General features: G+C 38.3%; 1 protein-coding gene across 2 annotated transcripts in view; it reads right to left on the bottom strand.

Annotated features, from left to right (window-relative positions):
• The window catches only part of CUNH10orf67 (chromosome unknown C10orf67 homolog), a 145,966-nt gene that overhangs the window by 3,429 nt on the left and 115,325 nt on the right, over nucleotides 1–27,212 (bottom strand). For both annotated transcript variants that reach the window (XM_032880822.1, XM_032880820.1), the window contains 2 exons: nucleotides 16,022–16,102; nucleotides 15,878–15,935 (listed from right to left, as the gene is read on the bottom strand). In XM_032880822.1, the coding sequence (XP_032736713.1) occupies nucleotides 15,878–15,935; nucleotides 16,022–16,102 (139 nt within the window). The remainder of the gene's footprint in view (nucleotides 1–15,877; nucleotides 15,936–16,021; nucleotides 16,103–27,212) is intronic.

Below are 27,212 nucleotides of genomic sequence, written 5' to 3'. Positions count from 1 at the left end.
AGATGGGTAATCTCAGTTCAGCTCTTTTGGAGAGTAATCAACCACATTGGTCACAGTTGACCACCGCTAGTATGTGTTTCATAAAGGACTGGATGTCCATTGGAAAGCTAATCAGTGCACCGTTCCTTGTAAAATTCCCTCCTGCATTTGGAAGTGATAATCTGTATCTAATTTTTAAAGAAAAATTTACTCTCCTTTCACTCTTCAGAGGCCAATTTCTTTTCTGGACCTGAATAGAGATCATTGGTGCAACAGTACCAAATAGCTTTGGTATGCATATAACAAAAACCCACCTCTTTGTAAAACATAACAAATTATGCAATGTTCACAGATGCGCTCGCCATTGTGCCTTTTGTGAGAAAATGAAGACCCAACTCTGTTCCCCACCCCCCTCTTTATGAAAGACTAGGCTGCCCACGCAATCTGTCCTAATCCTAGAGAAAAATAAATACATGTAATAGGGCAGCTTTGGGTAGTTATTTTTTAAAGTGGTTTTCATTTGGACTTTTGGTCTATGTAATTTGCACAAGCAGGAATCTGAGGTTCCAAACAGCTATTTATTCCAACAAACGGGCAACACAGCTGGGGGCCTAAGGATGAAAATGTTAACTGTTTTTCTCTCCCACCTCTGGAGTTTGGTCTTTTGTGGAAATGCTGTTTTTACACAATTTCCTGCTTAAATTTATAGGTTACCAAGGAAATTTAGTAAATCTTCAATGATAGTTTTTAAATCTACACACTAAAAAGATTTTACGTCTTGGGTCTGTATTTTGGCTTTGGTTTATCCTTCCCCCCGCCAGAATTTTTGGGCTGTAATTGATAGCTGGCCCCATGTAAGTTTATGGTAGATGGCATAGGGACTTGACTTAGATATATTGTAAAATGAGTACCGCGGTAAATTTAGCTAACATCCATCACCTCGTAGAGATTTTTTTTTTCAAAGGGCTTCTTCTTGTGATGAGAACTTTTAAGATCTACTCTCTTAAGAGCTTTCAAATATAGGGCACAGTGGTGTTAACCGCGGTCATTCTGTTCATTACATCCCCAGTGGTTTTTTGTCTCATAACTAGAGTTTGTGTCTTTTGATCAACTTCCTCCAAGCCTTACTTCACCTTTTGCTGGGGGGAAGCTATAAACAGAAAATTCTGAGTAATGAGGTAGCAATTTCTGTGATGTGCTAAGGAGCACAGAGAGGTGTTCTCAGGCCCAGCCTACCTAGCCTAGCCGCCTTAACTCCTGGTATTTCTTTTATTGTATGTCCTAGTATTTAAATGTCAGTCTTAGAGTACAAATTCCAAATACTAAGGAGACTCTGCATTCTGAATGTCTAGCCCAGGGCTTTGCTTATGGTGGGTGTTCATAACATCTGTGCAGTGGATTAATGAATGGAGCATCAAAGAGAATGTGAAAACCGGAAAGGTAAGCAGTATGGCTCCCTGTGTGTCCATGGCCTTTGCCATGGCCTTTGCAGTTCCCTGACATTGACTCTGGTCTTTGTCATCCCATTTGCTTTGACTAGTGGGACAGGAGCAACTATGGTGCCAACAGAGACTTAAATAGCCCCGTGCACTGGAACTGGCTCTCTTTTGCTGCTCTTGAGAACCCGAGACTGCCATGATCACAAGACTGGGTTTGCTTGTTCAGTGATGACAAATGCAAGATCTGGATACCCTGTTGCCCCAGCAGAAAGCCAGCATGAGGCCATCGACGGCCAACTAGCCATGGCGGATGAGTGCAGCAAGACCAGGCAAACGACCTGCCACCTAGGTGAAGGCATATATAAAGGCACAGAGGCATGGAATAGCATGAAATAGGAGCGAACAGCAAGTCGTTTGTTATGACTAGATTATAGAGCCCAAGTAGGGGAGAGGCAGCTATTATAAAAGGTCTTATACGCTAAACTGAAAAACCTGATTTAATCTTGAAAACCCTAGATATCTACTGAAGGATTAAGCAGGGGAAAACAAAGTGGGCAAAACAAAAACCAAAAATAAAATCTTTAGTGACTCCAACACGTAATACTTAGAGCATGGGCAGAATTGGGTAGCCAGGAGAGGCTGAGAAGGATGTTCTGGGAAGTAGGAGGAGAATGAGAACAGGTTGGTGACTTGGAGATCAAAAGGAGAACATCTTAAGACTTTTGGGAGGCTCATTAGTAACAACACGCTGTCTGTGTGTGCATGGGGGGGTGCAGTCAAGTGAGAGAAGTGGAAACCATTTTCACATTTGAATGATTCTGAGGACCTGGGTAAGAGCTGTGTCAGTGATATATGAAGCCAGAAGACAAGGGGAGTGACCTGGAGAAGGAGAGAGGAGAAGGAGAGAAAAAGACAGAGAAGGGGAGAGAGCAGGTTCTCATTGCTCTCTGGAAGATAATGGTTGAGGTAGAGGACCAGAGGCACTTGCTTGAAGAGGCAACAGTAAGAAAAGGAGGTATGGACAGGTTTATAGGAAGAGGGCACCGGGACTTGATGGGATCCTTTAGTCTGAGGACAAATTGAGATTCTGTGAGTTAGTAACTGAAGTTCATAACAGTAGAAGTCTGAGTGGTGTCAATTTCAGATTAACTTCTATTACACATTCCTGGGGCACCTGGGTGGCTCAGTGGGTTAAAACCTCTGCCTTCGGCTTAGGTCATGATCCCAGGGTCCTGGGATCGAGCTCCGCATTGGGCTCTCTGCTCAGCAGGGAGCCTCTTTCCTCCTCTCTCTGCCTGCCTCCCTGCCTACTTGTGATCTCTCTCTGTCAAATAAATAAATACAATCTTTAAAAAAAATAAAAAATAAACTTCTATTACACATTCCTTGATCACTTTCTGACGGCCAGGAAAGTGTCAGGCGAATTGATACACAATTTATACACAGGTCTTTTCATATTTGATTCCTTAATACGAGGATGTACTTTGAAGCTTGGAAGAAGTAACTTTTTAATCCATCAAGGGGAAATGTCTCCTTGATGGTCAAAATTAATAGGAGAACACGTAAAGTAAAGTGGAAACATAAGGCCACTGAACTCATTTGGGATAGTAACTGTCTGTCTATTTATTGTGGACAACATGGAAGTTATTAAGTTGTCCTTCTGTGTTAGCTTCCTACGGCTGGCATGACAAAGTAACGTAAAGTGGGATTTAATGCAATTCCTACCAAAATACCAATAGGATTTTTCACAGAACTAGAACTCACAATTCTAAACTTTTTTAAACCTTTTATTTAGTTAGTTGTCAGAGAGAATGAGCAAGCACAGCAAAGGCAGTGGCAGTCAGAAGGAGAAGCGGACTCCCCTGCGAGCAAGGAACCCTATGTGGGACTCAATCCCAGGACCCTGGGATTGTGACCTGAGCTGAAGGCAGTCGCTTAACTGACTGAGCCACCCAGGTATTCCCAAACAATTCTAAAATTTACAGGGAACCACAAAAGACATCAAAAGGCCAAAGTAATCTTGAAAAAGAAAAAGAAAACTGGAGGTATCGTAATTTCAGATTTTTAAGTTATATTACATAATGGTAGTAATTAAAACTGTATGATGCTGGCAAAAAAATAAACACAGAGATCAATGGAACAGAACAGGAAACCCAGAAATAAATCCACAGCTATATGATCAATTAATCTTCAACAAAGCAGGAAATGCTATTCAGTGGGAAAAAGACTCTTCAACAAATGGTGTTGGGAAAACTGGATAGCCACATGCAAAAGAATGGAACTGGGCCACTTTCTTTCACCATACACAAGAAGAAGCTTAAATAGGATTAAAGACCTAAATGTGAGACCTGAAACCATAAAAATCCTAAAAAAGAGCTCAGGCAATAATTTCTGTGACATTGGACATAGCAACATCTTTCTCGATATGCCTCCTGAGGCAAAGGAAACACAAGCAAAAATAAACTACTGGGGCTACAGCAAAATAAAAAGTCTCTTCCCAGCACAGGAAACAATCAAGAAAACTAAAAGGCAACCTCAGGAATGGGGGAAGATATTTGCAAATGACATATCTAATAAAGGGTTAGTAGCCAAAATACATAAAGACCTAATACAACTCAACATACAAAAAAAAAAAAAAAAAAATTAAAAATGGGCAGAAGACATGAACAGACATTTCTCCAAAGACTACAGATGTCCCACAAACACATGAAAAGATGTTCAACTTAACTGATTATCAGGGAAATGTAAATCAAAACTACAATGACATATCACCTCACACCTGTCAAAATGGCTAAAATTAACAACACAAGAAACAACAGGTGGTGGTAAGGATGTGGAGAAAGGGGAACTCTCTCCTACTCTCTTGGTGGAAATGCAGATGGGTGCAGCCACTGTGGAAAATAGTATAAAGTTTCCTCAAAAGCTAAAAAATAGAACTACCATATGAACCAGTAACTGCACTATTGTGTGTTTATCCCAGAAATACAAAAGCATGAATTCAAAAGGATACTGGCACCCCTATGTTTATCGCAGCATTATTTACAATAGGCAAACAGTGGAAGCAGCCCAAGTGTCACTGACTGATGGACGGATAAAGAAGAGGTGGTACGTGTATAACGGAATATTACTGAGCCATCAAAAGAATGAAATCTTGCCATCTGCAACAACATGGTTGGAGCTAGAGAGTAAAATGTTAAGTGAAATAAGTCAAAGACAAATAGCATATGATCTCACTCATATGTGGAGTTTTTTTTTTTTTTTAACCTGTTTTTTTTTTTTTTAACTTGTTTTTAAATGTAAGCTCTCCACCCAATGTGGGGCCCAAACTCATGATGTGAGATCAAGAGTCACAGGCTCTATATTCTCAGCCAGCCAGATGCCCCTCATATTTAAGAAAGAAAACAAAGGAGCAAAGGGAGGGGGGAAAAAGACAAACCAAGAAACAGATTCTTAAATATACAGAATAAACTGATGGTTACCAGAGGGGAGATCAGGGGGGGATAGGTGAAAGAGGGGATAGGGTTTACTTCCTTTTATTTTTATTTATTTATTTGAGAGAGAGAGAGAGAGAGAGAGAGAGGGAGGGAGGGAGAGAAAGAAAGGAAGAAAGAAAATAAGTCTGAAAACCAAAGTTCCAAAACACACAAAGGAGCAGAGTGCTTGTAAAGACAACAGCAAGATAAGCTATGAGAACATGAATTCACTCCAGGTAAATTTTAGTTGGTAAAAATAGTCTGACCAAAACATTGAAATATGTGCGTGTACCAAAGAAATAATTGATAGTATACATAAAAAAACACATTGTGACACAAAACAGGCCAGAATAAAATAAGAACTAGTGGCTCTGAAAAAGACTCAATTTAAAAAGTCATGAAAATGAGACACTAAAACATGGGACAAATTGGGCACAAAACTTGAAGAGAAAATTAGCAAATTATAAGGGTAGTACTAAGGAATCCATTCATATGCACAATAGAGAAATAAATATAAAAATTAGAAAGTTAGTTAGTTTAGATTAGATCCATAAAGAAGAGATAGGTGCTTTCAAAGAAAATAATGTAGAGAAGGTTGTATAAACAATATATGAAAAGATAGTAGCTGAGAAATGTCTAGACGTAAAGAAAGATACAAACCATCAGGTCCAGATTGTACTCTGAATACCGGTAAGCCATTTGCAACGACGTAGTTGGAACTAGAGGGTATTATGTGAAGCGAAGTAAGTCAGTCAGAGAAAGACAATTATCATACAATCTCACTGATATGTGGAATTTAAGAAACATGGCAGAGGATCACAGAGGAAGAGGGGAAAAAAATGAAACAAGAGGAAACCAGAGAGGGAGACAAACCATAAGAGAGACTCAACCATGGGAAACAAACTGAGGGCTGCTGGAGGGGAGAGAGTTGGGGGGATGGGGTAACGGGGTGATGGGAAGGGTATATGTTGTGGTGAGCACTGGAAATTATATAAGACTGACAAGTCACAGACCCGTATCCCTGAAACAAGTAATACATTTATATGTTAATTTAAAAAAAAGAGGGAAAAATAAATAAATACACCATTCAGTGTACTGTAATAAAACTACAGACCATCAAATATAAAGACTAAACTTTAAAAGCCACCATAAAAAGGGCACCTGGATGACGCAGTCAGTTAAGCATCCAACTCTTGGTATCAGCTCAGGTCATGATCTCAGCGTTGTAAGATCGAGCCCCACGTCAGGCTCTGCAGTCAGTGCAGAGTACGCTTCAGCTTCTCTCCCTCTCCTTTGCCCCTTCCCCACTCTCTCTTTCTCTCACTAAAATAAATAAATAAATAAATCCTTAAAAGTAAATAAATAAGGACACCCGATTGACTCAGCTGGTTAAGCGTCTGCCTTCAACTCAGGTCAGGATCCCGGGGTCCTGGGATGGAAACCCGTGTCGGGCTCCCTGCACCATGGGAAACCTGCTTCTCCCCCTCCTTCTGACTGCTGCTCCCCCTGATTGTGCTCTCTCTCTCTCACTGTCAAATAAATAAATAAAATCTTTAAAAATAAATAAATAGATGCTGCCAGGAAGAAAACATAAAATGATCACAAATGACTGACAAATTGAAAACAGACTTCACGTAACCCTGAGTAGAGATTCAAAGGCAATGGTATAAATAACAAAATGTGAAGGAAAAAATAATTGTCAACTTAGAATTTCATAACTCTCTCAACTATCATCAAGAGTGAGGTAAAAATTTAGGAAAACAGAATTTACCACCAATAGGGCTTCACTAAAGAAATTACTGAAATAATTTTTAACATACATACACAAAAATATACACATATACATAAATATACACACTAAAATAAAAGAAATGGAGCTTATAATTTTTTGGACATCAACCACAGAAATATTTTTCCAGATATGTCTCCTAAGGCAAGGGAAACCAGAGCAAAAATAAACTTTTGGGACTATACCAAATATAAAATCTTTTGCACAGCAAGGGAAACTAGCAATGAAAACAAAGGCAACCTACTGAATGGGAGAAGATACTGGCAAATGATATATCCAATTAGGGGTTAATATCCAAAATACATAAAGCACTTATATAATACAACACTAAAAAAAAATCTGATTAAAAATAGGCAAAGAACCTGAATACACATTTTTCCAAAGAAGACATACAAATGGCCAACTGACGCATGAAAATACATTCAACATCACTAATCTTCAGGGCAATGCAAATCAAAAGCACAGTGAGATATCATCTCACACATGTCAGTATGGCTAAAATCAAAATGACTAGAAATAAATATTAGTGAGGATGTGTAGAAAAAGGAACCTTGTGCGCAGTTGGCAGAAATTGTTGGTTCCTCAGAATATTAAAAATAAAACTACCATATGATCTAGTAAATCCACTACCAGGTCTCTTATTAAAGAAAATGAAAAGACTAATTAAAAAAGATACATGCACCCATTTATTGCAGCATTATTTATAAGACCCAAGATATGGAAGCAACCCAAGTGTCTATTGATAGGTGAATGAATAAAGGTGTGGTATACAGGGGCACCTGGGTGGCTCAGTCATTAAGCGCCTGCCTTGGGCTCAGGCCATGATCCTGGAGTCCAGGGACTGAGCCCTAGTATCAGGCTCCCTGTTCATGGGAAGCCTGCTTCTCCCTCTCCCACTGCCTCTGCTTGTGCTCCTTCTCTCGCTGTCTCTCTGTCAGATAAATAAATAAAATATTTTTAAAAATGTGGTATATATATATGCTGGAATATCACTCAATCATAAAAAAGAATGAGATCTTTCCATTTGTGACAACATGGATGGAGCTAGAAGGCGTTTTGCTAAGCGAAATAAGGCAGACAGAGAAAGATAAATAATATGATTTCACTTACATGTGGAATCTGAAAACCAAATTAAGGAAGAAACAGACAAAAAGCAAATCATACCTATAAATACAGAGAACAAAACTAATGGTTGCCAGAAGGGAGGGAGGTGGGGAAATGGACAAAATGAGTAAAGGGAAGTGAGAGAACCAGGCTTCCAGTTATGGAAAGAGTAAGACACAGAGATAAAAAGTACAGCACTGAGAATATAGTTAATGGTATTGTAATAGTGACACTTCAGAATTTGTCCTATGAAGCAAGAAACAAGAGGAGAGTACCACCGACTGCTCTATTCAATATCATAGTGACAATCCTAGCCAGTGTAATAAGAAAAGAAAAAATAAGTGGTATATAGATTAGAAGACAGAAGTTTTTAAAATTATAGATGATGTGATTATCTAAGTGATGAGACTTTCAGACAAACTATTAGGATCAGTAGAGTTCAGCAAATTTGTTGGAAACAAGATGAAAATAGAGAATCCCATACTCAACAGTGATAAACATTTAGATGCAGCATTCCAAATCACAAGGTTAGGGAGGCAGATGGTGGTGATAGGGTAATCTGCTATTCTGTTGCAACAAAAAAGCTGGGCTCCAAAATCATTCTACAAAAAAATTCTGCTGCTTTGAAGCACCCATGTATAAAAATCAAATTGGTAATATTTTTATTTTATTTTTTATACTTTCTTTTTATTATACTATGTTAGCCACCACACATCATTAGTTTTTGATGTAGTGTTCCATGATTCATTGTTTGTGCTCCATGCAATACGTGCCCTTCTTACTACCTATCACCAGGCTCACCCATCCCCCCACCCTTCCCCTCTAAAACCCTCAGTTTGATTCCTGGAGTCCATAATCCCTCATGGTTCATCTTCCCCTATGATTCCCCCCTTTCATTTTCTCCTTCCTTCTCTTAATGTCCTCCATGCTATTCCTTAAGTTCCACAAATAAGTGAAACCATATGATAATTGTATTTCTCTGACTTATTTCATTCAGCATAATCTCCTCCAGTTCCACCCATGTTGATACAAATTTTGGGTACTTATCCTTTCTGATGGCGAAGTAATATTTTTTAAAAAGATTTTATTTATTTGACAGAAAAAGACACAGCAAGAGGGAACACAGCAAATACAGCAAGGGGAGTGGAAGAGGGAGAAGCAGGCTTCCCACCGAGCAGGGAGCCCAATGTGGGGCTTGAACACAGGACCCTGGGATCATGACCTGAGCCAAAACAGACGCTTAACAACTGAGCCTCCCAGGCACCCTGGCTGAGTAATATTTCATTGTATATATGGACATCTTCTTGATCCATTTGTCTCTTAAAGGGCATCTTGGCTCCTTCCACAGTTTGGGTATTGTGGACATTGCTCCTATCAACACTGGGCTACATAGGGCCCTTCTTTTCACTACATCTGTATCTTCGGGGTCAATACCCCTACAGAAAACAAATGGGCAGAAGACATGAACAGACACTTCTCTGAAGAAGACATACAAATGGATAACAGACACATGAAAAAATTTGTAATATTTTTAGAAGACAATGTAGGGTTAGCTTTATAAATTGAGAGTAAGAAAAATTTTAAAAAATAGATAATAAAGAACAATTCATAAATTAAAAGACTAAAAAATAAAACTAAGTAAAACTTAAAAAACTTTGGTTCAACAATAGACATCAAAAACAAAGTTGAAAGACGTGCTACAGACAGTGACAAGATATTTGTGAAACATGTAACTGACAAAGGGCTAATATTCTGAATTTATAAAGACTCCTACTAATCAACCAAAAAAGGAAAAACCATGAAATAATATAAAAATGGTTAACCACTAAAAACAAGCAATTCACAGAAGAGGAAGCCAAAATGGTCAATACACACAAAAAAAATTATTCTCAGTGGTTATCAGGGAATTTCAAATTAAAAAATGGGAGATAACTTCACACCCATTAGATCAGCAAAAATTAAAAAGTATGGGAACCTCAAGTGTTAGTAAGAATATGAGACAATGCAAACCCATAAACTATTTGTAGGGATCGAAATTAACATAACTGCTTAGTAGCAGAGTTTGACAGCATCTAGTAAAGTTAGAGAGGCATATACGCTTCAATTCAGCAATTCCATTTCTAGGAATTTACTTGAGTGAAACTCTCCCCCTTATGACTATGAAAATGTACAGGGATGTTTATAGCAGTGATGTTTTCAATGGCAACAAGTTGAAAATCTTCTAAATTCCCATCTGTAGAAGAACGAATATATTGTAGGATAGCATACAATGGAATATATTAAAAAAGGTAAAATAAATGAACTCAAGATATAGCGAAGTACTGTAATTAGATTTTAAAAACCTAACATTCATGAGGAAAAAAGAATCTATACATTCTACTATCATTTATATAATCCTTGAAAACATGCCAAATGACATTATGTGTGTGTGTGTGTGTGTGTGTGCGCACGTGCGTGCACGCGCACGCATACGTGCATGCAGAAATATAAAATTTACAAAATCAGGGCAGTGGTTATATCTGGGAAGGGAAGGAGGGAGGGGAATATTTACCAGGGAGCTTCAACTCAATCTTCATTGTTTTATTTCTTTTATGAATCAAGCATGGCAAAATCTAACAGAGCCAGGTGTAATGCAATTTTATGTTTTCTATATCTGTAATATTTGAAATATTATAAAGTAAAACTTAAAATAGTTTCTACATTAGATATGTCTATGAAGAAATTAAGGCTTTCCTCAATTAGTTCTTACTGATAGGGAAACAAAAATAATAAAATTATTTTATCATTTTTTTGCTCACCTCTCGCTTACATTGTATGGAAATTAATAGCAGACAACACTCTTCTCCCTATGACCTACTTTTTTCTATGTGCTTGTTTCTTTTAAGATGAGAAAACTACATGAAAGTAGTCGTCCTAGCTAGGAACGTAATTAGCTGAGGACTGGAGTCCACTGCTATTTCTTTTCTTTTCTTTTTAAGATTTTATTTATTAATTTGAGAGAGACAGCCAGCATTGACAGAGCACTGACGAGCCAGGGGGAGGGGCTGCGGGAGAGGGAGAAGCAGACTCCCTGTTGAGCAGGGAGCCCTATATGGGGCTTGATCCCAGGACCCTGGGATCAACTCCCCTTTCGGAAGACAGATGCTCAACCAACAGCGCCTCTCCACTGATATGTCTATACACTGATGCAAATACCCGCCTTTTTAATCTTATTTATTCCCTCAGTTTCCAAACTTGGGGTTCCTCCAGTTGAAAGTAATATTCGTGTGGTACCTTTCTCACTCAAATGTGTCATTTCTAGCTCAGTAAGGGTGCATGTGATATGGCCACAAATTTGCATGAATCTATTCACAATAAGTTGTAACATTTTGTGATTTCTGTAACAGAACCATTCCTAAATTTAAAAATTAATACCCACCGTCTCTGCACTAATGAAACCCTTTCTCAGTATTTCGTTATCACCATAATGGCTTATATGATTTATAAGACCCCTTAACTAACAGGGCAGCAACCGGGCAACTAAGGTGTGGGATGAAATTAGTGGACAGGGGTTCCTGAGAGACTGCTGGCCTCCTCCCGTGGTCCAACAAGTGAATAACAATGGATACTAGAAACTGGTCTTGTCTCCTGCTTTACGCTTTAAGGAGCTCTCAGTACCATCTGGGGCACAATTAGGAATGTGTTTAGTGGCATTTATTAAATGAAACATTGCCCACAAATACTTAAAAGTATCACTAGACCAAATTAATACAAGACAGTCCTGATATCAAATTAAGAAAGTACTTTTTAAAATATGTATATGTCTTAACCCTCTTTTCGGCTCCATTTTTATGATCTTACAAATTCAATTTGCCTGCTTACTTGTTGAAACAAGTCTCTGAAGAGACTAATACTGTGTGTTCAAATGATAGATTACTTTTCATTTTCCTTTTTCACATTTTTCCATCCTCTCTGACCAACAGAAAGAGCCTCAGTTAGATAGAGAACCTCTGATTTTTGTGATTAATTTTCTAACCCAATTGGTCATCTTGACTCTTTTCTATGTTACTGAGAATTCACGGTATTTGGAAAGGTGTTTTAAGGGATGCGCTGCTGATACCCTAGGCTTTCATTACCATCGAATATCCTAAATCTCATGGCTTGAGGAGAAAATATCTCTAGAATATAGGTAGAAAGAGCAAGAAAATTTCCTAAGGATAGGTAGTTGAGAATCAGCCCAAATCTCAAAGACAAGGATGCCATATAGTAACTTAGAGATACACCATTTGAATAATAGGTAATTGATGACAATAGGGAAATCGTAGAGAAATTGGGACCAGTGATATTATCAACACTTACAGACTCCTTAATGTATTATGTTTAGTAAATCAGCTTACTCCTGGTACTTAACTCATATTTATGGATTAGTTCTTTCTTCTAACATTTTTAATAGTGATCAATTACATGCTAAATGATGTTATCATTTATGCATATATGCAGTATATGTGATAATATTATAAAATACACATTTGAATATGAATTTGAAAACATCACTAAATTACATTAATTACAGTAAAAATCTAGAAATGATATATAAAATGATGCTAACCCTATGCCTGAGATTTCTTCTGCATTTTATCTTTTATCTAAGTTCCAATTTCTTATGTGATTTTTAAAATTATTTTTGTGTTAGAAACAGGGGCCACTGAACTCCACTCTTAATACTTATGTTTACAAGTTGGTGGAAAACACATGTAGAAAACAATTACTTTTCAAGTCCAGAGCTTCAAAGGGTGCAAAGAAAGGTTTTGGACTTATTTCAAATATGTTCCGATTGTTCCACTACTTTTAAAAGCCTTTACAAATCACCTGTTCGATGTGTCTTCCCCCAACAGCTCAGAGAATGAACAAAACAATGTAATCTAGGTTTAAATTTGGGTTTCTCCTGCTCTTCAGATACTTATGTTTGAGCTTTCTCTTACTGACAAGCTACTTAAAGGGTCAGTGTTACTTTGAGGTTTTATCTATGAGGTTTCTGTCTTTGCGGCTCATTAAGAGCATTTCCAAAGATTACAATGTCAATAGCACCTAATTACTGGACTGTGAGAAAGGTCTTCTTGAGTACATAAAATCCGTGTCAGTGCCCCGCACACAATGGGCAGCTCAGATCCCAAATTTTATCACAGTTAAGTAGCAAACAAATTAATAATGTTACCTGGGCTCTCTTGGGATCATTACTACTGTGTCAAAACTGCTTTGAAATTTTGCAGATAGTACCATACCTCATTTTTTATTCCCTTATATTAACAAGGATATTTTTATCTCTCTCTCTCTCTTTTTAGCTATTTATCTCTTTTTCCACATTGCATGAGTGACTCCTTGTTGTTCTCTTTTGAAATTTTTGGATTCAAGCTTGAAATAACAAAGTCATTTTTAATCTGCTTAGAAAAGATGTATCCCCTGATAGGACATTGTTTGAAGACTCTATTTTACCTTTTATTTCACTGTTTTCAAAATACCTATTGCATATTTTGATAAGAATGATCAATTTATTCTTCTACATACGTTGGGAGAAAAATAATTACTGAAGAAGCAGAGGAGAGACCCGTTCTTTTAAATCACTAGACCCTCCTACTGCTGAGGACATTATGGCCCTTGTGTGGTGTGGGCTAAAAGGTAGGTCTGCGGGCTTTACTGGGGGGACTTGGGGGTAATAGGATCAATAGCTCAGAGGAAATAGGGGTTAGCTAGGCACATAACATACATCTCACGTAATCCTCCTCACAAAGCTACGAGGTGGGATCACCATCTCCATTTCCCCAGCGGACGGACTTGAAATAATATCAGTATGTGGGTAGAGCTGGGATGGGAAACGAAGTCTGCCAGTCTCCACGACCTCTCTGTTATGTCCTGTATTTTCCCCTTGCGTGTGGTTGAGAATGGGGCGATATGCCATGCATGAGTCTTGGGGGCAAGCCAACATAATCCAGTGGTGACCGGCCAGGGCTCTGGGGCCACACTGTCTGGGCTTGAACTCTGCTGTGTCACCCGTTTGTGGTTTTACCCTCGTAGCCCACTAACCCTCTCTGCATCCAACTGTCTCCTCCGCAGACCGGGCGAAAACAAGAGTGCCAACCCCCATGGGTTTTGTGACGATTAAGGCTAAAACATGGAAGACATTTACAGTAGTGCCTACATCCACTAAATGTTCTCTCTCTCACTAAATGTGAGTTGTAGAAGAATCTCGTAGTGTGAGAGAGAGAACAACCTCTCTTATATTCTTTGAGACAACACTAAGGATCCTGTTAGCAGAGAGACTATTCAGTAAGTACTTAAAATATTAATGTTCTATTTACATATCCTAAAAAATGGAACCGAAAACAATGGTGACTTTAAAGAGTTCGATTTGGGGTCCATCACCAAAGTGATCATAGTAATCCCCCGTGCTACAGAAAGAATAGATATTTGTCTATAAATCAGGTACACACTAACTTTGTGGCCAAATGCCTCTTTAATAATGTATTTATGAATTAGTGCTTGAAAATACTAATAATAAATTACACTATTTCCTAGGGGCCACAAGGGGGTACTCAAGCATGTGAGGTATCTAAGAAAGTTGGGGTGACTTGTTTCATGAAGATGATTTGGCCTTTGAATGTCTAGTGTGTAACCCATCCAGTAGCCATAACCCATGGGTTCATAAGATTCCCTTACTCCCCAAATTAGCACATGTGTAATTCTGTTTTCCTCCTGGCATTCGTGTATTCATTTCTCTTCATTAAAAACAGAAAATTTATTCCTAGTGAATTTTGAATGAACTAAAATCGACTTAACCAGAAACTTTTGTTCACTGGATTATTCCCTTGCAACACCGCCCCCCCCCCCCCGCCCCCCACCGGACACTACCTTTCTAGGGAACAACATGGTGTGTTGAAGTTGTATTAGAGATTTAGTAAAAGAAATTTCAGGGTTTTGCCCAGAGGCGTTGGGTGTGACCACCGTCACAGACATCTCCTCTACAAAGCAGATTAACATTAACAGATTAACAAAGCCCCCCAGATAGGGCTTTGTGGGGACTGCAAGATTATGGATCATGAAAAAGCATTTACATTTGCTTTTATTTCGTAAGGGGAAGGAGCAGACTAATGAACTATAGGATTTTCAGTAGACAGGGTAGAAATAACCATTTTTGGCATTTTCAGGGCGGAGGAAAGGGAGTGACGCTTGTTTTGGCGGCCGGGGTGGGGGGGGCTGTACCTCAGGTGACCATCAAGTTTCATCTGTCCTAGTTTGGACCTTTGAAAATGGTTTGCTCGGCTATGGAAAATCAATTCTGGATGCAAAACCCTCCACTGAATCTTTTGGAGTATGGAATGCTGCTGCTAATTAAACTCTCTCATTAAAATGTCAGCCCAACCATAGGTTCCAAATTCAACCTCTAGATATATTTTTTAAAGGTTTTATTTATTTATTTGACAGACAGAGATCACAAGTAGGCAGAGAGGCTGGCGGGGCGGGGGGGAAGCAGGCTCCCCGCCGAGTAGAGAGCCCAATGCAGGGCTAGATCCCAGGACCCTGAGATCATGACCTGAGCTGAAGGCAGAGGCTTTAACCCACTGAGCCACCCAGGGGCCCCAACCATCTAGATTTTGATGATAAATCATAAGAGTCTCTCTTCTCCTAATACATTACAGTGTTTTAGAAATCACTTACTGCCTAGGTTAGAATTTCCAACAACTCAACAGATCTAATCTTATTTCTCTACACTTATTTAACTGTTGATACCTTTAAAAGTTTCCAGAAAAATACTACCTATAATGTAAGCAGTGCAGAAAAAGCTTTTCTGTTGCATGGAAACCCAGAAGAAAGGTTTCTCTCTGCTGAAGCAGTCTAGCCTTTCAATTAGCCACGACCCATATTCAGAAATGCATATTAACGTTCTTGGATTCAGCATATCTGTGTATTGGTTTTATAAACTGGCTGAAAAAAAAAAAAAGCCATGCATTCATCCAGAATTCCAAATGCCTCAGGATAACAAAAAGAAGGAGCTGTCAATCTAGACCAAGCACCCATTCTGTGTGTGAACCATTTCTTCCAACAATAAAGATCCTTACCTTTTGATAAAGGGGAAAAAAATATCTGGTCACTGACTACATCCATGTCTTTGTCCATCTGCAGGCAAAGCAAGAAGTTTCATTACTGAGGATGGAGAGTAGCAACCAATTGAATGTTCAATAGCGAAAAAATAATCTACCTACCAAAGGCGTATGATCACTTCCAGAAGATGTAGAACCTGTTACCAAGTTTGTTTTAGACTGCACAAATAAAGGTTTTAATTTCTGAAAGACACAAAAGGTATGTACTGTGTTATCAAGGGGAGGTGATTATCAAATGGAACGGATGTAGGAGGTTCTCTGGTCCTTTATTAACCAAGATTTGAAAACTAAGCTCCTGATTTATTTGTTTAAATATGGCTAGGGAAATCCTTTTCTTGAAACCCTTGGAATAGACAGATCCCTTCTTTTTTGTGGCTACTCTGAGAGAAAATTCAAGAAAAATGTTCTCTTCAATGGCTGTTCTGACTCTACCTTTTTCTTTTCTTTTTATTTAAGTACCGTTGACACACAGTGTTGCATTAGTTTCATGTGTATAACTTAGTGATCTGACCAGTTTGCACATTATGCTATGCTCACCCCAAGTACAGCTACCCTCCATACCCTGATTCTACTTCCTGTTAATAATCTCCAGCCCGTTTGGGATTCACAACCCGTCACTGGCCAGGGATCACAGTGTTGTCCCCAACATCTCCTCGTTCCAGGAGGCTATGGCAGTAGTGGTCCTGATTCCCAGGAACTGAATGGTGAAAGCCCAGGACCATGTCTTCCAGGAGCCCCCGCATGCAAGAATTGTCCCCAGCATCATTTGTTGAAAAGTAAATGACAACAGTAAACATGTGCAGGTGAAAAGGAGGAAACGTACCCTAAGCATGTTTATCAGAAAGAGGCCTGAGGTCCGTGGATATACACTGGAGATTTAGGTGAAGTTTTCTGTCTGCAAGGCTTCCGTGTGTGCCTACACGCGTGCACACGGGGCTGTTTGCATGTATTTTTCTATTCTCCGTAGCCCACTCCCACTCTCTTTGTTACCACCCCAAGGAAACGATTTAAATATTTTATGTGTATCTTTAATTTGGATATGTTCCTGCAAAAATACATACTTTTGTGCCTGCCTTTTAATTTCCACTAGAGGCATTATGTGCTATCCCATTTGTTGATTCTCTAAAGCATAGCCTTCTGGTATTTTAACATCCTCTAAACTGGAATGCATTTCACAGTAGGTGGAGTGGCACAATGTAATTGGCAGCACTTCTCTCCTTTAGAGACTTAGAAAATCTTGAACCAGTGTTAAGCACATTTTAGATTCAAAGTGAAACCCAGTATGCCTTATGTGTTCCCACTTCTCTTGAAAAATACTAAGTACTATGTGTTTAAGCTCCATCCATTCTGCTATGTATGTAAAATCTAGTACTGCTCAGTACACAGTCACCTGAAGGTTAGGTAAGGTTTTAAGGCAGGAAAATATGAAGGTAAAAAGGAAAATATTATTAATTAAATTAACATCAGGATTGAGAACCTTTGTTTATGAAAAGATACCAAAACACCACCCAAGACAAAGAAGACATTTGCAACACCTATAACTGACAAAGGATGAGTTTCCAAACTATATAAAGAATTCCTTAAAAATTTTTTTATTCATAATAAACTTTTTTTAAGATTTTATTTATTTATTATGTTCAATTAGCCAGCATATTGTACATCATTAGTTTTTGATGATAGTGTTCAACGATTCATTAGTTGTGGAAGCTTGGTGTTTGATTGTTTAGATTCTACATATAAGAGAGATCACATGGTATTTGTCTTCCTCTGTCTGACTTATTCACTTAGCACAATGACCTCAAAGTTCATCCATGTTAATTCAAATGGCAATTTTTGTTCCCTTTTATGGCCAAAAAATATTCCTTTGTATATATACACCAAATTTTCTTTACCCATTCATCTATTGATGGGAACTTAGGTTGTTTCTATAACTTGGCTATTTTAAATAATACTACAGTGTCCATGGGGTATAAACATTTTTGAATTAGTGTTTTGGTTATATTCAGACAAGTACCCAGAATTGGAATTGCTGGATCATATGGTAGTTCTACTTTTAATCTCTTAAGGAACATAGTATTGTTTTCTGTATTGGTTGCACTAATTTACATTCCCCCAGTAATGCACAAGGATTCTCTTTTCTCCACATCCTCACCAACATTTATTTTTATTGCTTGTCTTTTTGGTAACAGTCATTCTCACAAATGTGAGTTGATATTTCATTATGGTTTTGATTTCCATTTCCCTGATGATTAATGATGTTGAGCATTTTTTAAAAAGATTTATTTATTTTAGGGACACCTGGGTGACTCAGTTTGTTAAGCATCTGCCTTCAGCTCAGTTCATGATCCCAGGGTCCTGGGCTAGAGTCCTTGCTTGGCAGGGAGCCTGCTTCTCCCTCTGTCTGACACTCTCTCTGCTTGTGCTCTCTCTCTCTCTGACAAATAAAGAAATAAAATCTTTTAAAAGATTTATTTCAGAGATAGAGCGTGTATAAGCAGGGGGAGGTGCAGAGGGAGAGGGAGACAATCTCAAGCAGACTTCCCGCTGAGCATGGAGCCCATCACTGATACCTTGTAGTTTGCAATATGCAGGTCTTTCACATACTTGGTCAAATTTATTCCTAAGCAGTTTATTCTTTTTGATGCAATCATAAATAGGATTGTTTTCTTAACTTCTCTTTCGATAGTTCATTATTAGTGTTAAGTAATGCAAGAAATTTTTGCGTGTAGATTTTGTATTACAATTTTTATTAGTTCTAACAGCTTTTTAAAAAAGATTTTATTTATTTATATGACAGAGAGAGACACAGTGAGAGAGGGAACACAAGCAGGAAGAGTGGGAGAGGCAGAAGCAGCCTCTCCGCTGAGCAAGGAGCCCAATGCGGGGCTCGATCCCAGGACCCTGGGATCGTGACCCGAGCTGAAGGCAGATACCCAACGATTGAGCTACCCAGGAACCCCCTAACAGCTTTTTTAAATAGAGTTTTTAGGGTCTTACAAATATATTATCAAGCCATCTGTAAATAGTGAGAGTTTTATTTCTTCCTCTCCAATTTGTTTGCCTTTTATTTCTTTTTCTTGCTTATTCCTTTCGTTAGGACTTGCAATACTGTGTTGAATAAAATGACAGGAGTGGACATCCTTGTCTTGTTCCTGATCTTAGAGAAAAAGATTTCAGCTTTTCACCATGGAGTATATTAGCTGAGGGCTTGTCATATATGCCTTTTATTATGTTGAGGTATATTCTTTCTATACCTGCTTTGTTGAGAGTTTTTAATCAAAAATGGTTGTTGATTTTCTTCAGAAAAAGGAATGTTTTTTCTGCATCTGTTGAGATGATCATATGAGCTTTATCCTTGTGATGTTATCAAACTGATTGATTTGAAGATGTCAAACCATCCTTGCATCCCTGGCATAAATCCCATTGATCATGGTGACTAATCCTTTTAATTACTGAACCTTGTTTGCTAATATTTGGGTGGGAGTTTTTGCATCTATGTTCACTAGGGATATTTGGCTTGTAATTTTCTTTTTTTTTATGGTATCTTTGTCTGATTTGGTATAAGGGTAATGCTGGCCTCATAAAATGTGTTTGGAAGAGTTCTTCTATTTTTTTGGAAGAGTTTGGGAAGGATTAGTATTGATTCTTCTTGGAATGTTTGGTAGAATTTACCAGTGAAGCCATCTGGTCCTGGGTTTTGTTGTTGTTGTTGGGAGGCTTTTGATTACTGATTCAATATCCTTGCTAGTAATCATTCTGTTCAGATTTTCTATTTTGTTATGATTCAGTCTTGACAGGTTACATATTTTTAGAAATTTATCTAGTTCTTATAGGATTTCTATGAATAAATAAGTAAAAGAGAACATAGTAGACACAAAAGGCTTAAACTTGAAGCACAAATTCAAAGAGAAAATCTGAATGGCTAATACACATATGAAAAGATGCATTTAGTAGTAGTGAGATAAATGGGTAAAAAAGTTATACCCCCCTCCAACAAAACAACAAGAAGAAACCATTACACAATCACAAGACAGACAAAAATTAAAGCCTGACCATATAAGTGGTAGAGACAATGAAGAAAGTAGAAACTTTCATCCATTCCTGGTTAGAGTGTTAATTAGCAAGAATAATTTGGAAAACGATCTGGCTTTACCTTCTATGGCAGAGACTGTTCATCATCTCTCAATACCTATTCTCCTTTATCCAATTCTGGCATTATTTTCATTGGGTATTTGGCTACCCCGTTTTCTCAGTCTTTTGCAGTTTGATCAGCCCAGTGGGACACGAGTGGAAGTGAGGTCCGCCAATTTGGTTCATATACTTAAGAACTAACATGCTTGCCCTGGACTTCCTCCTTCTGCCATGTATACCCACAGACATGGAGTTACCCAGCCTTCTTGGTGTGGATGGGGAAACATCCTAGGAAATGGCAGAGCAATGACTGAAGAAACCTGTGTATCATCATGACCGTGGAATACTTCTCACTACCCTGCCTGGGGGCTGCTCTTTTCCTCACTGACCTGAGAGAGAGGTAATCTTCGGTCTTATTTAAGGGAGCGTATTTTTGTTGTAGCAATCATATTCGTTCTTCCATAGACTTGAATATACCAATACTCTAGGACCAGCAATTCTATTATTACTATAAAGCCTGGAAAAACTGGGATGCCTGGGTTGCTCACTTGGTTAAGCATCTCACTCTTGATTTCAGCTCAAGTCATTGTTTCAGTGTCGTGAGATCGAGCTCTGCGTTGGGCTCCACGCTGAGTGTGGAGCCTGCCTAACATTCTCTCTCCTTTCTGCCCCCCCCACCTGCTCACACTCTCTTTCTCACTCTCTAAAAATAAACTAACAAAGCAAAACAAAACAAAAACCCTCGAAAAATTGCTACATACGCTTATCAGGTAAGAATAAAAGAATGTTTGGGGCAATGATGTTCATAATAGCAGAAAAGCGATATCTAACCCAAAGGCTGATCAGCAGCAGAGTGGGTAAATAAGTTGTGGTATAGTCAAGCATTAGAGTACTCTCAGTGGGTCAGCTACAACCACAAGCATCAACATGGATACATGGATGAGTATTAAAAGCATAACGTTCAAACAATGGAGCAAATCACTGAAGAATTTTTTTTTTTAAATTACATTCTTTCATTTATAAAAAGTTGAAAAACAGGCAAAAGTCAGCAGTATGTTGCTTAGGAAGACAAGCACAAATGACAAAACTCTCAAGAAGAACATCAGGACAGTGGTCTCTGGGAGGGAATGGAGACAAATGCAATGGGTGGACTTTTGCAGTTTTATTCTATTTACGGCTTGTGTCCTGGGAACTCAGGTATTCATATGATCATCATTCTTTAAGTTGCACACATGTATTTTCACTCATTCCCTTTGTGCACATGGTTATTTCACAGCAAATGAAGAAGAAGAAGAAGAAGAAGAAGAAGAAAAAGAAGAAGAAAGGAAAGAAAGAAAAGAAAACAAAAGAAAAGAAACCAAAACAATTCAGAGTAAAGACAAAATGGATTCTTTTTTTTAAAGATTTGTTCTTTTTTTTTTTTTTTTTAAAGATATTTATTTATTTATTTGACAGAGACAGAGATCACAAGTAGGCAGAGGCAGGCAGAGAGAGGAGGAAGCAGGCTCCTTGCTGAGCAGAAAGCCTGATGCAGGGCTCAATCCCAGAACCCCGGGATCATGACCCAAGCCGAAGGCAGAGGCTTGAATCCACTGAGCCACCCAGGCACCCCAAAATGGATTCTTTCATACTAAGCCTTGATCCCAAGTTAAGAGTGTAAGAGTATGGAAACTTACACTGGGGATAAACAGGCCAATATAAACAGATTTGCATATAATATGAATAGGTTGCTAACTACACAGTAACAAATTTAAAATCAGTATTTGAGATAATAATGATTAGACCCAACATGGTACACAATAGAATACTTATATAAAGTAATGGTTCCTAACCTTCAGGTTGTCATAGGACACAGAAAAATGGTATCACTCGCAGGGAGCCCTGGGGGAAATGGACAAGGTTGCTCCTGGACTCAGTTGGTGGGATCATCAGGCTACCTCAGTCATGGCCCCATCCCTTCCTAGGGGGCCAAGGAAAATCATGATCTCAGCATTCTTTTTTAAAATTATTATTATTTTTATTTTTTAAAGCAGATTTTATTTATTTATTTGAGAGAAAGAGAGAGATAGCAACAAGTGGGGAGGAGAGGGAGAAGCAGTATCCCTACTGAGCAGGGAGCCTGAGGCAGGGCTCCATCCCAGAACCCCAGGATCACAACCCAAGACTATCTCAGCACTCTTAAAATAAGTTTGGGAAATTCTGATGAGAGGTACAAACTGGAAGGGTTTCCTAAAAATGCCAAGGAAAAGAACAAAGAGAATAACATTACATTAAAAAGAATGTGTCAGTTATGGAGGACAGAAGACAGATTTTCAACCTATAATAGTGTTTCTGAAAAAGAAACAAAAACAATTAGAAATATAATAATCATTAGAAATATACATAAGAAACTTGTCTAAGTTGAAAAAAAAAGATTTAGATTTAGAGATGAGAGAGGTGCATTTTATTCAAGAGAAATTAATAAAATAATGTGATAAGTCATTTCCTGGTGACATCTTTAAATTTCAAGTTTCAAGACAATAGCTTATAAATATCCACTGGGGGAAGATAAGTCAGGTTAATTAACAAAAAACAGATACTAATCTGGCTTCAGTCAGGGTGAGGCATAGAGAAGTGAAGATACTGTTCCTTTCACTTAAAAAAAGAAAGATACTCAAAGACAAGATCCAATTTCTAAGAAATAAATCAAAATTGGGAACTAAAGAATGGTAAAAGTCATGATTTTTGAAGATTTTATTTATTTATTTGAAAGAGAGAGAGAGCCCAAGGGGTGGGGGATATATTGATGCAATTAAGGCTGAAATGGAACTTGGAGGAACAAAATCATTCAGAGCGGGTGAAGACTCAGACTTGTTTGGTTCATGTTGTTGTAACTGAACAACTGTAATTTGATTTTACATTAAAGTTTACTGTTACAATACAGATAAAGTAAGTAAAATGTGGTTCATAATACATAAGCCAGGAAACAAAGGAAAGAATAAGCAGTCACAAAATAAGGTGACAAAAGCCCCAAACATATCAACTTATGCTGATAAATGCATGTAGTTTCAGTTTTCATATTGAAAGTAAGTGAGCGTCAGGTTAGTTTTAAAGAACTAACATCCAATCTTTGTTATTTATAAGTTTGCAACTGAAGGCAAGTGACATAGCAGTATGCAGTTTGAGCAAAGCTAGCAGCAACATACAGAGAAGACGACGGTATGCGTAGCAGAAGTGATAACAGACATGTTAGAATTCAAAGCTAACAAGAACCTCACAGGCCACGGGTGGAAGGTGTAATCCGTAGCAAACACATGACAGTGAAAAGCCTCCCTGAGCTGAGAGAGAAAACATAGTAACACAGAATATAAAGGAAAAACTACAATCATGGTGGGCTTTTACCTGCTAACTGTATCTACTACCTTGCTATAAGGCATAGCCTCAAAATTTATTAAGAAACCTTTGTCATTTACATATTTAGATTAGATATTTGGTAGCTATGTGGCTCTTTGGATTCTGAAATAAACCACTGGCTAAAGAGATTCAATCAAAAACCTAGTGGATATTTTTTCAAAGATATTGATTTGCTGATGAAACTGAACACCCCAAAACGAAATAATCCAGTTAAAAAATGGGCAAAGACACGAATAGACATTTTTCTGAAGAAGATATATAAATAGCTAACAGATAACTGAGAAGATGCTCCACATCACTCATCGTTAGGGAAATACAAGTCAAAACAGTAATGAGATACCACCTCACACCTGTCAGAATAGTCAAAAAAAAAAAAAAAGGAAAGAAATAAAAAGAAAGAAAGGAAGAAATTGATTTGCTGATTCTAAAACATATATGGAGGTACTAAGGATACAGAGTTGCCAAGACAGGGCGCCTGGGTGGCTCAGTTGGTTAAGCATCTGCCTTCAGCTCGGGTCATGATCCCAGGGTCCTGGGATTGAGGCCTGCATCGGGGTCCCTGCTCAGTGGGGGTTTGCTGCTCCCTCCGCCCCTCACTCCACTTAGGTGCTCTCTCTCTCTAATAAATAAAATCTTAAAAAAAAAAACAATAGAATTGCCACGACAAGCTTGGAGACAAAGAATAAAATGGCAGAACTTACATAACCTGATTTCAAGACTTATTTAAAGCTACATTAATTAAGATAATATAGTATTGGATAAAGGACAGACAAATAGACCAATGAGATAAAATAGAGGGCTTAGGAACAGACTCCTATAAACATTGTCAATTCCATTAGAACAGAGGAACCACTGAGATGCGAAATTCAATGGGAAAAGAAAGATCAAAATCACATTGTAAGTTTATGAGGAATAGGAGATATAGTCCAGCCACAGAAAACACAATCTTCCACAGAACAAAAAAGGATCTTCCTTAAAATTAAAACTTTCCAAAAATTTTTTTTAATTTCTGTCCTTCAAAAGGCACTGCTCTGAAAATGGAAGGAAAAACTACAGAGTGAGAATAAATATTTGCAATATATATGTATGACAAAAGACTCCTATCCAGATTATATAACAAAATGCTATAACTCAATAATAATTAAAAACAGACAGAAATGGGAGGAAGGGGAATGGGGAGTTATTATTAAATGGGTATACAGTTTCATTTTATTTATTTATTTTAAAATAGTATTGGGGCACCTGGGTGGCTCAGTGGGTTAAAGCCTCTGCCTCCGCTCAGGTCATGATCTCAGGGTCCTGGGATCAAGCCCTGCATCGGGCTCTCTGCTCAGCAGGGAGCCTGCTTCCTCCTCTCTCTCTGCCTGCCTCTCTTCCTACTTGTGATCTCTATCTGATAAATAAATAAAATCCTAAAAAAAATAAAATAAAAGATTATTTATTTTAGTGAGGGGGGGTGGGGCAGTGGGAGAGGGAGAGTCTCGAGCAGATTCCTCACTGACAAAGAGCCTGACGTGGGGCTCCATCTCACAACCCTGAGATCATGACCTGAGCCAAAATCAAGAGTTGGATGCTTAACCACCCAAGAGGCCCTTAAGTTTCCTTTTTCTAAGATGAAATGAGTTCTGGAGGTTAGTTTCACAACAATATGAATGCACTTAACATTATTAAATTGCACAGTTGAAAACAGTTCAGATGGTAAATTCTAAGTTATATGTATACACCACAATTTATTAAAAAGACTTGGATAATCCCTTTTGGAAAGAAGATCTAAAATTAGCCAATAAGCAACAGCAAAAGATATTAACATCATTAATTACTACAGAATGCAATTTTTGAAAACTTCAGTGAGACATTATTTTAGGGTAGCCCACCTTTTTTTTTTTTTTAAATATTTTATTTATTTATTTGACAGAGAGATCACAAGTAGGCAGAGAGGCAGGCAGAGAGAGAGAGAGGGAAGCAGGCTCCCTGCTGAGAAGAGAGCCCAATGTAGGCTCGATCCCAGGATCATGGGATCATGACCTGAGCCGAAGGCAGAGGCTTTAACCCACTGAGCCACCCAGGCGCCCCAGGGTAGCCCACCTTTAAAAACTGACAATATCATGTCGGTATATGAATATCATGCCAGTGACAATATCATGTCAGGACATAGGAACTCTCTAGCATCTTTGGGGGTACAGTAATGGGATACAATCGCTTTGGAATATAAATTTAAACATTGATATTCCTGCGTCCCAGCTACTCCAATCCTATCTGAGAGTTATACAAACATATTTCTGGAAATAACTAGTACAAGAATGTTTGTAGCACGTTTTTTCCCCCCAAAAACAGTTCCTAACTGGAAACAGCCCAGGAGTCCATTAAGAGGAGAATGGAACAATAATTTGTCAATTATTGTTTATCCATACAATAGAATGTTATTCAGCAAAACAGAGAAACAGATGGTAGGTATTCACATAATAAGGGTCAACCATTTTTTAAAAAAAGATTTTATTTCTTTATTTATTTGACAGAGATCAGAAGTAGGCAGATAGTCAGGCAGAGAGAGAAGAAGGGAAGCAGGCTACCTGCTGAGCAGAGAGCCCGATGCAGTGCTCGATGGAGGACTTGATCCCAGAACCCTGAGATTATGACCTGCGCTGGAGGCAGAGGCTTAACCGCTGAGCCACCCAGGTGACCCAATAAGGGTCAATCTTAAAATACTATACTGAGTTAAGATAAGCCAGACATAAAAGAATGAATACTGTATGATTCCAACTGTGTAAGTTTTAAGAATAGGCAAAACTAATCTGCAGTCATAGAAATCAGAGCAGTATTTGTCTGGCATGAGGATGTGAGTAAGGTATTGTCTGGAAAGGGACACCAGAAAATTTCAGGGAGGATGGAAATGTTCTACCCTTTTATTTAGGTGATGGCTGCACAGGGCAAAACACTTCAAATGATACGCTTAATCATTTGTGAACATTCCCATACCCATACCCATATTACCTCAATAGTAAGAAAATACTAACCCTTTTCTTTCATAGCATTTATTCAAATACGTCATTTAAAGTTTGTGACGTTTCCTCATTAATATCTATTTTTTCTCCTCTGCAATTCAGGCACTACTCTAATCTCTGCAAGTAAAACAGTTGACAAGACAGACCAGTCCGTGCCCTCATGAAATTTATAGTCTGTAAAGGAAGGAGCCCTATTTGTCACGGGCACTATCTCACAAGCATGGTGCTTGGTGAATGTTTACACTCCGTAAATATTTGTGGAGTGGCATAGGGAACCAAGGAAAAATTAGTTACCTAAAACTCACTCACTCATCACTCTCCCTTTCCCTCCTCTCCACCTCCCACCCCCATCTATTTTTCTTCAATATTTGCTATCCAGTCTGACAAGGGTCTCGAGTGCCTATATACTTGTGGACGTATCGATAAGGGTCATGAGCCTGGGATCCCACAGAAGTAATGGCACATGGACATATTCTAGGCTGGACGGAGCACTAGCCCTCCTCCACGGGAAGACAGAGCAAGGGTGAGGCAGACATTTTTCTCAAGACAAGGACTAGATCTATTAATGTACCCGCACCGGGGTGAATTTTGAGATTTTAGAACTCTGTTTCATTAAACCTGGCCAGTTCACCTTTGGAACAGACAGTTTTATCAGGTAATCCTAAAAAAAAAAGCCTGATTTTTGAGTTAGCACAACATTCTCATGGGTCTAATAATATTTTATTTGTCCAGCTGATTAAATATCGGAAATGAGGATTACTCCCGTT

This window comes from Lontra canadensis, unplaced genomic scaffold, assembly GCF_010015895.1.
Source record: "Lontra canadensis isolate GAN:19392208 unplaced genomic scaffold, GSC_riverotter_1.0 scaffold72, whole genome shotgun sequence".
In the NCBI taxonomy this organism is placed as follows: domain Eukaryota; kingdom Metazoa; phylum Chordata; class Mammalia; order Carnivora; family Mustelidae; genus Lontra; species Lontra canadensis.
This window is presented reverse-complemented; position numbering and strand designations above follow the sequence as displayed.